The sequence below is a fragment of the Tasmannia lanceolata genome, unplaced genomic scaffold (assembly GCF_043159265.1).
Source record: "Tasmannia lanceolata isolate RefF3 unplaced genomic scaffold, GAP_Taslan_0.1 ptg000013l, whole genome shotgun sequence".
Classification (NCBI taxonomy): domain Eukaryota; kingdom Viridiplantae; phylum Streptophyta; class Magnoliopsida; order Canellales; family Winteraceae; genus Tasmannia; species Tasmannia lanceolata.
This window is the reverse complement of record NW_027518690.1, coordinates 9,245,384-9,260,670: the sequence shown is the minus strand read 5'-3', so window position 1 is coordinate 9,260,670 and position 15,287 is coordinate 9,245,384. Positions and strand designations below refer to the sequence as shown.

The 15,287-nt window shown below is 37.6% G+C and overlaps 1 protein-coding gene across 2 annotated transcripts in view; it reads left to right on the top strand.

Annotated features, from left to right (window-relative positions):
- The first annotated feature begins 3,180 nt into the window (after positions 1-3,180).
- LOC143889724 (protein neprosin-like) overlaps positions 3,181-15,287 on the top strand; it is a 31,479-nt gene continuing 19,372 nt past the window's right edge. The window contains exons 1-3 of one of the 2 annotated variants that reach the window (XM_077394036.1): positions 3,181-4,003; positions 7,010-7,071; positions 13,959-14,088. In XM_077394036.1, the coding sequence (XP_077250151.1) occupies positions 7,067-7,071; positions 13,959-14,088 (135 nt within the window). In that variant the 5' untranslated portion in view covers positions 3,181-4,003; positions 7,010-7,066. Of the gene's footprint in view, positions 4,004-4,265; positions 4,518-7,009; positions 7,072-13,958; positions 14,089-15,287 lie in introns of those variants that run through there. The other variant, XM_077394037.1, reaches the window with a different exon arrangement.

Genomic DNA, 15,287 nt, shown 5'->3' with positions numbered 1-15,287 from the left:
TAACATTAAGGCCCAATTTAGGCCCCACCCATATTTTTGAAAATGAAGTGTACTGTCCAGACCATAGGATGATCTGAGCCATCCATTTGATGGGCCATAACGTAAATGGGTTGTGCCCCCCAAAATCATTTGCATAGGATGATCACAACCCTCCAATCTATAGAGGTTTCCATAATAAGCAATTTCTCTTTATATCTGAGGGCTAGGATCATCATATGGAAATGGTCTTGAGGGACACAACCTATGTACGATGTGGCCTATCAAATGGACCGCTTGGGTCATCCTATGGTCTGGACGGTACACTGTCATGTGGATTGGATTTGGGCACCAAGGAAGAGAATTTTGGGAGCCCATCACCTGTTCCTGTTGTGGAGAGAGAGAGGGGGGGTGGGAAACGTGCACTAAATGATTCAAGGGGGGTGGGGACACACTACGTCATTAAAAAAAAAAGGAAAAAAAAGGGGAATATAACATCCTTTTAGAGTTAGCCGTTAAAGCCTGACGTTTAACATTAGCCAGCCGTGAAGGGGGGGGGCGGTGGGGTTGGCTTCTATATTTTAGGGCTGGCAAACATTTAACGTTAGCCATCCCTAAAATAATCATAATCTCAACATGTCCACATGCAAATATAAAATAAGACAATCTCAAGTCTTACCGAACACAGAACTAGAAATTTAAAACAAATGCATAAAAGGAAACTAATCCTAAAATCACTATTACATCACTCCTTCTCTAGTTGACATCCTTGGCCTGTCCTCTTGAATGTGAGTAGCATCTGCATTTAAAAATGTATAAGGGATGAGTTTCGACCACAGAAACACAGCTGGGAAAAGAAACTTGTATGTTATTTAAAATCGTAACAAAAATAAACTAATAATACTCTAATTAATACTCTTATAAATATTGACATATACTAATACTTATTAAAATATGGAACATCAATACAAACAACACATCTTACATTGCATCTGCAAATATAGAAGGTATGAGTTTCAACAACAGAAACTCAGCTGGGAAAAGAAACTTGTATGCCATTTAAAATCGTAACAATAATAAACTAATAATATTCCTATTTATCTCCTTGTAAATATTAACATATACTAATACTTATTACTATATTGAACAGCATTACAAACAGCACATTTTATTGCATCTGAAAATATATAAGGGATGAGTTTCAAGTGCGGAAACCGAGCTGGGAAAAGAAACTTCTATGTCATGTGAAATCATAGAAAAAATAAACTAATAATATTCCAATTGATCTTTTTGTAAATATTAACATATACTGATACTTATTTAAATATGGAACAACATTACAAACAACACATTTTACATTGGATATTCTTTTATCAGTTTCACTTGGAATGCCATGATCCATGTATGCACCATTCCAGGGAAAGCCGATCATGAATAAAATCTTGTTTCGGTACTCTAAAGGCTATACGACGGTATGAACACGATACCAAGGCAAACCCATGGAAATACCCCTTATTTTATCAAAGAAAAAATAGACACTATGTAACTTTATCACATTGGAAAAGACTGATTGATGCTATGGACCTCGCCTTCCTTATGTCTCGGCTGGCCTGTACCAATATTTGCTTGATTTGCCATACTTCCCTCCCTCCTCGGATCCACCCCTCTAGTTGCATTCCTTGCCCCGCAATTGTAGAAACTCCATACAGTTGATCTTGTTCTTCCATTCTATCCTACTCATTGGTACTGGTCATTGATACTGGAAAAATCGTCTCATTTGTTCCAGATCATGATCTGAACGAGTCGCACATACACCCTAGTACATGTTCCTCGACGCTGAGGACATCCTCGAAGGGCAGGGGACTGAACCAACAATTGGGATAAGCACGAAAATGAAAGCTTCTATAAATACAGATACACCCAATACATCGAAACTCATTGCCCATGGATAAAGAAAGACCGTTTCAACATCAAAAACAACAAAAACTAGAGCAAACATGTAATAGCGAATTCGGAATTGTAACCAAGCATCCCCCATTGGTAAGCTTATTTAAAAAAAAAAAAACTTATGCAATATGTATCATATGAATATCACATCCCAATGCAACAATATGTACCTAGATGAGCTTAGTCTACAATGGTATGAATGCCAATACCCACCATTTGTACTACCTATGGGTGCAACTTGGGTCGGGCTCAACCCGAACCCGACGATTTGAACCCAATTTTTTGTCAGGTTGGGTTGATGGTAGGCCGGGTCGGGTTAGCATTAGGGTTGGGAACCCAAGTTTAATCCGAGTCGGGTTATGGTTGAGGCATTGGCAACCCAACCCGACAATCAACCCAAGATTTTTTATCTTTTTATCGCTTTTTATTGCTTTTAGTATAAGAATGAACAGTGCCGGAACCGAGTTTAGAAGCTTGATGGAGAAACATTCTGAAATGTACGAGAGGAAGAAGAAAAGAAGTTCTCTCCATCGTGATCAAAGATCATTCACGGCCTTTGATCAATTCCAAAGGTGGAGATGAACTAGAGGATAGTAAAAGGTGCGTTAAAGGACTGATGTTGACTTTGTGAAAAAATATGGAAGCAATTACAAACCCTAAAATGTTGGCGAAGAAGTCGAGGGCTATGTCAATACACGTGGATTTCTACAGATAAAAGATTAGAAACTTTGGTAGTGGTTTTCATAACTCCTTGTTTTTTATTTTTGCTTGGATTTTGCAGCAGCCGTTGGATTTGTTGTAATGTGTATCCCGGTTAGGGTTGAGTTATTCAGGGGGCGGGTTGGGTTCAGGTTGACTCTTGTCGGGTTCGGGTTGAAGTAGGAATGCATCAGGTTGGGTTTGGGTTGGCCTCGACCAGACTCAACCCGGTCTGAGTTACACCCCTAGTACTACCCTTTTTTTACGGCTCATCACGACAGTGGTATAAGGTGTTATGTCAATGTATACTTTCATTTTCCATGGTTTTATTCTCAACTTCGTAAGTTGGGACCAAGCATGCCAATGTATCCTTTCATTTTTTTATGGCTGAGGAATCTGTGTTTGTATATTCTATTGGTTCTGACTTGTTATGTCACTATACACAATGTGTACTTCTGTTGCTGACTTGTATACATAGATTTCCTTATCATGCTGTGTGATGCATGAGTAGTATTACAGTTGTGCATTTGACACTTAGTATACTTTGGTGGGGCCTTCGTGGCTTGTGCAGTATTCCAGTGCATGGGTTGCTTTGGGTGGGCTGTTGTAGCTAGTGTGGCATACCCGCATTTAGATGGCTCTATTATGAAGAATACAATAGATAACTGATCTTAAGAGAGTCCACTTTTGCTCTTTTCAGTTATGAGTCATCTCCTATGGTTTTGATTCTGTTTCATTTCCATTTCAGTTATATGAGTCATCGCCTATGAAAACCATGCATCGGGTGTGGCCCACCATTTTTGCCTCATGCTTTCGTAGAGTAGGCCCCGCAATCTCCACCGAGTACATGTATATATGGTGGGTCCACAATTTTACACGTCATTCTTTATTTTGATGGGGCTGGCCCATTTTTTAACACTGGTGCATGAGAATGCTTGCTTGTAGAGAAATGATATTCCCACACCCTTGATTCAAAACCTATCTTTGACTATCATGTGTGTTTTGGTTTTTCATAAGGTAATTTGTCTTTATAAGTGTAATGACATTTTGTTCTCTTTCATTGAGTCAGACAAAAAAAAATTAACATGGGTATTTTGGTCGCAGACGGATACCAAGACCTGATTTGCAAAATTCACTCAAACTTGATGACTCAATTTGCAAATTCTAAAAGGAAAAGACTCTATTTGCAAATAAAGCAAAGTAGAAGACTTCTTTTGCAAAAATCCCAAATAAAGCAAAGTAGGAGACTCTATTTAATTCAAGCTTTTGTTATCCTCTCCTCCCTCTCGTGTCGATCCCTCTTCCACCCTCGTTAACCATTGGGTAAAGCTAATAGTCCATGTGAAGAACATATTCATGGTAGCCAAACTAGCCCATAGAGGTATGTTTTTCAGTTCTAGAGTCGAATAGAAATATTTATTTGAGAGACACTGATCTGTTTCGTATTCCGAGTTGTCTCTGCCCATTGATTCGCAATTGTAATCTTCTTTCCACATGAACTGTTATATATTTTTTTTTTAAAAACGAGGAATGATAGAGGCAAGGGTGCCCTTGAATAAGGAGCCGGAAAAGGGCCATTGATTGGTTCCACATCATTAAGTGTAACTGATTTTATCTTTACAATTGATTTTAAAAAGTAACAGAAAATGATTTGGATCCAATCTAGGGCCCTTTTCTGGCTCCTTATGCAAGGGCGCCCTAGCCTCTATCATTCCTCCATAAGCAAATTCCAAAAATCTATCATATTTTGGGTGGAGTTTTTTGTTTCCTTGTCGTTAATTCAAGCTTTTGTTACCCTCTCCTCTCTCTCGTGTCTTTCACCCTCCTTAACCATTGGGTAAAGCTAATAGTCCATGTGAAAAACATATTCATGGTAGCCAAACTAGCCCATAGAGGTATGTTTTTCAGTTCTAGAGTCGGATAGAAATATTTATCTGAGAGACACTGATCTGTTTCGTAGTGCGAGTTGTCTTTGCCCATTGATTCCCAATTGTAATCTTCTTTGCACATGAACCGTTATCTTTTCTTTTTTTTTAAAAAAAAAAGAGGAATGATAGAGGCAACTAGGCAAGGGCACCCTCGAATAAAGGGCATGAAAAAACACATAAGTCGAGGGCTATGTCTAGTCAAATAAAAAAACACATAACTTGATAGCAGTTTATCCCTCCATCTTGCAGCAGCCGTTGGATTTGTTGTAATGTGTATCCCGGTTCAGAACATTGTTGTATGGGAGATGATTTTTGGGGACTATTTGTTCTTTGCGAAGTTGCAGAGATTTGATGGATGTTTCTCTTGGAAGGATTGGAAGGATTAAGAAATGCAAGGAGAGGATCTAGTTGGGTCAGGTCGGGTTAGGGTTGAGTTATTCAGGGGGCAGGTTGGGTTCAGGTTGACTCTTGTCGGGTTGAGGGTCGGGTTCGGGTTGAAGTAGGAATGCATCAGGTTGGGTTTGGGTTGGCCTCGACGAGACTCAACCCGGCCTGAGTTACACCCCTAGTACTACCCTTTTTTTACGGCTCATCACGACAGTGGTATAAGGTGTCATGTCAATGTATACTTTCATTTTCCATGGTTTTATTCTGAACTTCGTAAGTTGGGACCCGGCATGCCAATGTATCCTTTCATTTTTTATGGCTGAGGAATCTGTGTTTGTATATTCTATTGGTTCTGACTTGTTATGTCACTATACACAGTGCGTACTTCTGTTGCTGACTTGTACACATAGATTTCCTTATCATGCTGTGTGATGCATGAGTAGTATTACAGTTGTGCATTTGACACTTAGTATACTTTGGTGGGGCCTTCGTGGCTTGTGCAGTATTCCAGTATAAAGGGGATTATACTTTGGTTATCAAACTCTCAAAAGGGGATTATCAACCCTCTTTAACAATTTTTCAAAATTGTGTCCCCCGTTGACAATTCTAGTATTTTGGTGTCCCCAATTGGCAATTTTTCCTTCTATGAAAACCATGCATCGGGTGTGGCCCACCATTTTTGCCTCATGCTTTCGTAGAGTAGGTCCCGCAATCTCCACCGAGTACATGTATATATGGTGGGTCCACAATTTTACACGTCGTTCTTTATTTTGATGGGGCTGGCCCATTTTTTAACACTGGTGCATGAAAATGTTTGCTTGTAGAGAAATGATATTCCCACACCCTTGATTCAAAACCTATCTTAGACTATCAGTTCTAGAGTCGGATAGAAATATTTATCTGAGAGACACTGATCTGTTTCGCAGTTCGAGTTGTCTTTGCCCATTGATTCCCAATTGTAATCTTCTTTGCACATGAACGGTTATCTTTTCTTTTTAAAAAAAAAAAAAGAGGAATGATAGAGGGAAGGGCACCCTCGAATAAGGAGCCGAAGAGGGCCCTTGATTGGTTCCACATCATTAAGTGTAACTGATTTTACCTTTACAGTTGATTTTAAAAAGTAACCGAAAATGATATGGATCCAATCTAGGGCCCTTTTCTGGCTCCTTATGCAAGGGCGCCCTTGCCTCTATCATTCCTCCATAAGCAAATTCTACCTCTAATACACAGTTGTATACATTATTCAAATCGAAAATGAAATATTTCCTCACCCATGATTCATGGTGGCTCTTTGCCTTTGCTTGAACACTTTTCTCAATAACTTCTATAGTTCGTTATAATTCCAAAAATGCTCTCAAAAACTGATTTAAAAAGTGCTAAGCAAAGAGTAGGGTGTTATTATTGAAACAATTGAGTGGAAATAGGCTTCCTCGACTATTTAAAGAAGCATTTAGTTTCTCACTTTTGCTGCGGAGTTGCCAGCTTGCCAATGTATTTTTGTAAACAAATGCTTCTATCTATCTATTACTATATAGCAACTGAGAAAATAGTCGATTTTTTTGAATTTTTCGGATGCTCTATCCTTTTCTCTTTCCTGTGCTTTTACCGCCCACCCGAACTCTAAATAAAGAATTCCATTTTTATCCCTCTCCTGGATGAATGGCTGAGGCACATGTTTGCAATCTTAGGATTTCCTCAAACTCTAATTTTTATTTTATTCTGGTACTCTTTTTTTGGCCTTCGAGATGAAACATTTATGTGAATACTGTTCTTGCAATCTGATCAAATACACCTTAGCTCAATAAACTAAGTAAATGTCGTCTAATCTACCTCTAGCAAATTGTGTTTAGTATACCTAAGTGCAATTTTATATAATTTGTTCATGTTTTAAACCAATCCGGATGATCTTACAGAGCATGCTTTATATGGATACATTTAATAAAGGGCAGTGATAAATTTACCTCTTTGAAAGAATAATAACCCCTATTCCTTTCAAGGGTGTGAATTTATCACTGCCCTTAATAAATTTTTGGCCTTCTCCTTATTAATGCTCTCTTGTCCTCATTTCTCAGTAAACTTTCAGTAAAGAGAGAGAGAGAGAGGGAAGAAGAATAAGAAGAAGAAGAAGAATGGGGTACATATCTCTGCTTCTTTTTTCTTTCTTTTCATTAAATTTTGTTGTATGCGCTATTTTGCTTTGGATTTTCCATTTCTTTCCGTGTGAAAAGTTAACTGCTGATTTATTAATACATATGTGATTAAGCCATATGCTTTAATCTGCGATATTTTTTTCCCTTGTTCTGCATTCTGTAGTGTGTAACAGTTCCTCTTAGCATTGATAAGTTATACTTGTTTTTAGGGTAAATTCAACCAACCATCTGCTGTTATTATGTAGAATTAAGTAGGAAGGTGATAATCATAATCCTTTCTTCAAAGTTATGAGAAGAGTCATGGATCTGATAGAGGCCAATACGTTTTTTTTTTTTGGGCATTCAAACCATTTTCCAGATTTGAATATATCTAGTATTGCCCTTTTTGTTTTCCTCCCTCGTGCATCATCCCACTAGTTCTTGATTATATCTAATGAAGAGTAGAAAGAGGAATATTAATTGGCATCTAAACCTCAATCTTTAACCAAACCTGAGATGCAGGGAGTGAGAACTCCACCGATGACCATGGAAGTACCAAGCATGGTCACAAACAACAGAAAGTAATTTGTAAATTGACTACTTTCCAGTGCGGATTTCAATCGCGAAGCTCGACGGAGGCGGCCATTTGGAAATTCTAACCGGAAATTCGACACATCTCTATCTTCAGCTTGGTGGCTCAATAGCAGTCCCACCTTGGCGTAACGGCATATCCGTGAATATAAAGCAAATGTCCCCCCTACAAATTATTACAACGTATGACTTAACATTACAATAATATGAAATGAAAAAAAAAACAGAAAATTTCCATGAAAGATTTCTTATTCTTACCTTCGCCATTGTCATTTGCCTCCAGGATGATCAACACATATTTGACAACAGGGATCAAGGTGATGGTGTAGAATATCAATGATAGCGCACCCAAGATATCATCGTTGTGTTTGATTCCGTTGGGGAAGATGCCTGGGTAGGTATAAAGAGGAGAAGTGCCAATGTCTCCATAGACGACTCCGATGCTCTGAAAGGCGAGTTGCAAGATGGTTCCCCAGCCTAGTTGCTGTAAAAAAATCCAAAGACGTCGTGTATCACTTAACAGATGAAAACAAGGAATATGATAATGAAAAAAAAAAAACTTAAACAGATGATTTTACTAACTCCTAACTGCTGTATTATTCCTTGTTTTCTTCTGTCTTATCACTCTTCTCTATTATTCTTTTGGTTTAGTTTACGGTTTAGGGTTTAGGTATTTCTTAAACAGAAATATTGTCCCCAGAAGTCAAATAACTATGGCGGGTGATTTTAACAGTGGGATCATTCCAAATAGACCTGGCAAACGGGTGGACCGCCGGGTCACCCGTTTTTTTTCCCAAATTCAACTTTTCAAGGAAACCCCATCTGCAAAAACCCGTTTCTGAAATCCTAACCTGCAAAAAAAAAATGGAAATGGGTTCCACATTGCTTTCTAACACCCTAATCTACAAAAAAGAAACCCCATCAAAGCATAAAATCGAAACCCTAAAATCTATAAAATTCGACCTAAAACTAAGGAAAAATGAAAGACTTAAAATCACCCCTAACAGAGTAAACCCAAATAAAGATAAGGAGATGATGAATAGAGAAACCAAATAAGGATAACGAGATGATGAATAGAACCCAAGTAGCAAAAAAGAAAGAACACATATTTATTTTCTAGTGTACATGTTGTTTGCTTCATACGAGACATAATTTTTTCTCTTTGATAAATCAATTTCAATAAATTATAAATTAGTTTCAATTGTTTGAAAAGTAAATTATAAAACAATACAGGTTATTTACCCTAGCAGTAACATGTACTTTAAAAGGGGGTATGTAGATGACACTAAATATTCTCTTTTTGCCAGGAATAATTGGAAGGCCGATGAGGCCCCCGTCCCAAAATCGGTGATTATTACCCTATCAGTGATTGTGGCCCTGGCGCTTACGGTTGTGGTGGGATTCATTTTATACTACGTTATCGCTGAGTATCGGGATCGGCGTCGACTCATGGATGCTCTCGAGGATGCTATGAAAGAACTGCCGACGATTCAGTATTCACCAGAAACCATGCAAGACGATGAATGTCCCATTTGTTTGGAGAAATTTGAAGAAAGTAATACCAACCTTAAAAAGCTCTCATGCAACCACATTTTTCACTATGGTTGTATCTACAAGTGGATAGTATTACATACATCGTGCCCTACATGCCGTCATCCCGTCATCCCGTCAGTCAAATCTAAATGCATAGTATATTATACTCATTCTAAGTAAAAATAAGAAAATATATCAACTTTACGAGTAATGTAATTGCAATTTAAAGTGAATGCAATAATTTCAGTTTTAGTTTAACTAGCCTTCTTTTCCATTAGCTGATGTTGGCCAAACATTCAAACCATTTGAATGGTATATATATATGAGAGAGAGAGAGAGAGAGAGAGAGAGAGAGAGAGAGAGAGAGAGAGAGAGAGCTGGTTGGAAACGACAAAAACAAGAGGGTGATAGTAACAAACATCCACAACAATGTCATAATTTCCTTTTCAAAACTGAATAGAATGAAAGGAAAAGAGCAATAATTCATGGAATGAGCTGTTCTTCATAATCATTCATGATCGGATGATAGTTATGACGGGAGAACCAGACATGCTCGAAATAGGGATTCAAGAAGGCGACTATTGTACAAAAATTCAATCTAAGACACGGAAAGACCAAATGCCATAGGAGTCAAACAAGAACACAAATCGAAGACATTAGAGATTTATGTGGTTTGTCACCTTCTGTGACTAAGTTTTTGCTTTTGATTTTTCACTGTGCGAAGGTTAAAAAGTAGCCAAATGATCTACAACCAAAAACTTTAATATCTTAAAAAGTACACGAAGTTACGCGATTTTCATATTACAAAAATACCCATAGTCAATGCTTCCAGGCCTAGGGAGAAGAAAAGCTGTCACTATAGATGTGGGCCATATTGAAATCACGGTGAGCTATAGAAAATATTGCAGGATATAGAGTTGGAATGTGAATGATTTTTTCTACGACAAACACCACATGTTAGAATTTTGAGTTTTAAGAATATAAAAAAGAGATTCGCTAGGGGCCATCGCAGAAGGCATTTCGCTGAAGGACTGTTGCACGAGAGTGCAGCCATCTCAGATGAATTAAATGAATTAGAAAAAAAGCAAGGGCACCCGCACCCAGTTCTGTACCCTTATACTCGAGGTCAGCTAATGAAGAGGCCAATTGTCTTGCTTGAGTTGATCACCCTTCGCTAGGGATATACGTCTATTCACCTCTTTGATTGTGATTGTTGTATCATCTTTTTCTCCGTCCCTTATTCTCTAGCTTCTCTCAACCTCCTCGGTTGTGAGTCAGTATTAAATCATTAATAAAGTTGCATCATTTAAAAAATAGTTAGAGCCTAAAAATGTGAGGTATTTAGTAAAGAATTTTACATTTATAAGGTATTAAATAAAGGGCAACAGAAGATCCTTTACATTTATAAGGTTCTAAATAACCTTTTAAGGCCATACAAGTTTAATTCCCCATCACCTAAAGTCTTCATACACCCCTTTAAATTAGGCCTTTAAATTAGGCATGGCACCCATTCAATGTAGCACACCTAAGAGGAATGGTTTGCATTACCAAAGTGGTGGAACTCACACGAGACAAGCTGACATGGTGGAATTAAAGTTCCTCAATTTTGTGGGTGTCATTACCAAGCCACATAGGATGAATTAAATGAATAAGACAAAAAGTGAGCCTACGTGGCTGCTCTCTCATGCAACAGCTAGTCCCTAAAATGCCTTCTGCAGTGGTCTCTAGCAAATCCCTTATACGGACTCTAACGGTCTGATGGATCCGAACGTTAATGGCAAGGTTTTAAAATTATTTTTGCCGTAGACCTAGAGGTAGCCACAAAATCCGAAAATCCGACGGAGGGTCCTGGATCCGATCCGAATGTACGAATATAAGCTTTATATTTCACTAGTAAAAATGCACGTGCTATCTATTTAAAATTTAAATGATAGCATAAGAGGATCTTCTGCTGCTGAGAAATATCTTTTTTGAATGATTTGTAACATACCTTTTTTTCTGCTAAGCAAGGGAAGCTATGGCTGAAAGTAACAATTTGAAGATATTGAAGCCACTATCACAGTTCAAGTAACTGGATATATTGATATCATCACATAACTAAAGGCAGAATGACAAACCCATAGAAAAAAAAATGATGAGGTAAAAACGCAAGAGGAAGAAAACCATTCAAAAAGCATGACAAACAATTCAAGAGGTGAAAAAGATCCAACATTTAAGGTTTCCCAATCATTACAGACAAACCCATAAAAAAGAATAGTTTATAACCCGAAAGAAAGAAAAACAATTCAAAAAAGATAATAAGCAATTGAAGAGGGGAAAAGGAGCCAAGAGTTAAATTGCCCAAATCATCAGAAACTCATAAAAAAAGATGAATTGAAAACCCAAAAGTTAAGTTCCCAAGCTTTGGATCTTTCACTTCAAAGATTATGACCCATTATCAAGCTAAAGCGTCGATTTTTGTAGTTATTTATCTTATACACGGGATGTATGTTCGGCATGGAACCTAGACCACTTGGGTCGTCAGAAAGATGTTTTACAAGTTCAATGGTCTTGATTGCACATTTCCCCATATGCAATTCTAGAATTGATCATCACCCTGAGCTCTAGGCTGATGAGAATTGTAACATTTTTTAAAATAGTATATTGAAGCAATTGTAGTATCCAATTTATCATCCAAAATGTAGAAGGAATCAACATGCAAACTAAAATAAAAACTGATAGCCCAATACCTACGAATAGTTTGAAAGAAGAAGGCAGGCTCCTCTTTTCTTTAGCCCAAAATATGTCCATCTTTTTGAAATATATAGTCCTGGATCTATAAAATGATTGGCCTTGCTCTTTGATACCAGAAAGTACATAATGAAGAAAAGGTTGAATAATTTTTTCATGTCTTCAAGAGCAAAAAGAGACTCACAAACATTAATATTGTAGATTTACAATCACCTAACAAATGAATACGCTGACATGAATGAGCATGAAGGAAGTACAAGCTATGAGAAATTCCATGTCATTGTGTTCATATAAAAGGTCATATCAATGAAAGAAGGGGCGTGCAAATAATTATCTGGTGGTGGTGGTGATAAATCATAAATTAATAATTAAATTATCAACAAACAATGGAATCAATTACTAAAAAGGAGAAAAGAGAAAGGAAACTCTGTAAGTGAACTATAGCAACTAACCATTCAAAACAGAAATATATAGCAACTCAAATATAGTAGTTATTTTACAATGAAGAATTACTAAATAAATGTCAATCAATTTGGTCCCCTACAACAGCAAGTGGAAAAAAGTGGGATTCTAACACATTTAGGCCAAATTTGGAGAAGATGTACTCCAATGGAAACACATGTCCAATGAAGATCCATGACAAAAAGAAAAATAATAAAGCCAAATATCCGCACAACACAATTTATACATTCACATAGGCCCAAACCCATTATTCATAAAACCCATTATCCATTATACGTTCACATATTCCACAACCAACGTAATGTTGGAGCACGTCCTATAAATCACCCATGTAACGACATCTCATTAATGCATTACATATTGCAAATAGTGCAATCATCTGATTTTTAAGCATATATTTCTCTACCAAAAACTATCAAAAGAAATTCCTTTTGTTATTTACCTTCATGCAATACACATTGATGAATCTCAACTTATTTGCTGATAACCAAACAACTTGGAGATTTCAGACTAAATTTCTTCACATCTAATCAACTATAACTAAGCAAATAAATCAGAGAAACCAGAGTCTGTTGTATCTTTCTAACGCAATTGTCAGAAAAGTACAAACAAAATCAGCAAAAAATCTAATCCCAACCCAAACCCTAATGAAGAGAAATAAACACAAATGCAAACGGAAAGAAAATAAATAGAGATAAGCCTGATCTTGATTATTGCTACGAACCTCTTTTATCCTGAGAACCTTCGGTTGTGCTGCTATTCAGTTTGCTCTATTCCGAATTCAAGGAATTGAGATCTTTTTGCATAGCCTTCTCCCACTGTTCCTTATGCTTATGTGTCATAGCTTCTTTGAAGTTTTCAGGTTTAGCTTCTGTGAGAGTCACATTTTCTCACTTTTGGTGCAAGTGAGAAAATCTCAAAGCAATTTGTAACTAAGGCATATGATTTCTCCGAGTACCTAAAATAGAACCATTAATTGCTTAATAGATCATTCGCGGGGTTGCATTTGATTGGTAACCACCTGGTTATCTAACATCAGATGGACAGTCAAGATCCTTCACATATGGGGCCCACTATGTAATAGTGGGCGTAGCTTCATATAGAAGCTCCAGATCATGTTGATGTGTCTCCATCAAAGCTCTCCCATTTCCACTGCAATTAAAACAAAATGATAGAGGAGGAAGAGAGTGCAATGTTTGAAAATGATGTAAAATAGAAGAGAGAAAATGTGGAAATAAGAAATATTATGAAGGGAGGAAAAAGAGAGCGGGAGAGAGAGAGAGAGAGAGAGAGAGAGAGAGAGAGAGAGAGGAAGAAGAAGAAGAAGAAGAAGAAGAATTCATGAGGTAAGTTCTACTTATTGTTGGATTATAAGGGCCATTTGTCTTATCATGCTTGGTCCATGAACAAAGTTGCGAGGTAGGTTTTACTTTTTTTTCCTGTAGTTTTATTTCTATTGACATTTCTTAAATTTTCCTATTTGCTCCTTACCCTTAGGCACTGTTTGTTTGGTATTTTGACAACCGATAGGTCTTATGGCATTTGAGTGACTCCAAATATTGTTTTTTTTTACCAGGAATATCCCTTCTGAGTACCACCTCCCAAGTATCCCAGTAATGGTTGCGACAGCAATAATTATGTTTTTGGGGGTGTTCCTTATCTACTTTGCCGCTAAGTATTGGGATCGACTCATGAGCGCCTACAAGGTGATAAAATTGCCCACGATCCACTATTCAGCAGTAACAATGTGAGAAGTCGATTGTTCAATTTGTTTGGATAAATTTGAAGAAATACACAGGAAATAAAGACGGTGATTCTATTATATACTTGACTTAAGCTGTTTGATTTTGAAGGTCATTTAATTTTTGTCAGGGTCATCCAGGAAGACAAAAACATCATCCTCTCTTTGCAACTTGTAAATTTGATTTGGTTTTTTAGCTTATTCAATTTAGGTCTTGGGCCATCCAAGAAGACATGCATCTCAGGATCTTCAATTTGTGTTATGATCACGTCTACACTATATGGAAATCCCTGCACTTCCTGGATACAACCCAAATTAGCAAAATCTGAACAAGCCACCCCAAAATATAATTTCTAGACACCCAACAGTAAGAAAAGAAAAACCTATGAAAAGAAAAACCCATGTGAAACGAAACCCATTCCAAGTGTAATTCTGTTTTAAATCAAAAACAAAAAAATTAATTTTGTTATGTCAGTAGCCAAACATGATTCTGATTCCGGAATCAGAATGAGGATAAAAACAGAATCAAGAAAAAGAATAAAAATTAAGAAACGAAACTATAATTTTGCCAAATGCGCCCTTAATATTCCATGGAAAAAAATTCATGGCGGCCAAATATGGCCTGAAATATATAGTTTTTTTGCCTTGTTTTTCAGCCACTTATCTCTCTCCCTCTCTCTTCACTCATGCCTTCTCGAGCCTCTTCATCTCCTGCCCTCCCCATCTCTTGCAACTTTTTTTTTGATGTATGTGTGTGTATGGGGTGGATAAATAGAATACAAAAAAACGGAGCGATGCACGGAGCTGATGAGGCTCCAGTACAACACCCAAGAGATCCACATGGGATTGATTACAGAGGCATTAGGGGAAGGGAGGAGGCCAACACATGGTAGTGGTGGACCTGACGTTGGGGAGCCAGGGGGGGTCGCATCTTGCCGTCCCTCTGGCTAGGCACGAGACGGTGGCCCAGGATGAGTATAAGAGGTTGCGCTTAGACAAACATTTGAAGTTGGCGAGGAATCCTATACTGTGTTGCCTTCTCGAAATTGATGTTGGCAGCTTGGTGAAAGAAGAGCAAGAAGGGCTCGGATCTCCTTCCATAAGTCTTGAATGGCCCACGGAATTTAGCCTTTACCATATATGAGGTCAATTAAGACTTTGCTA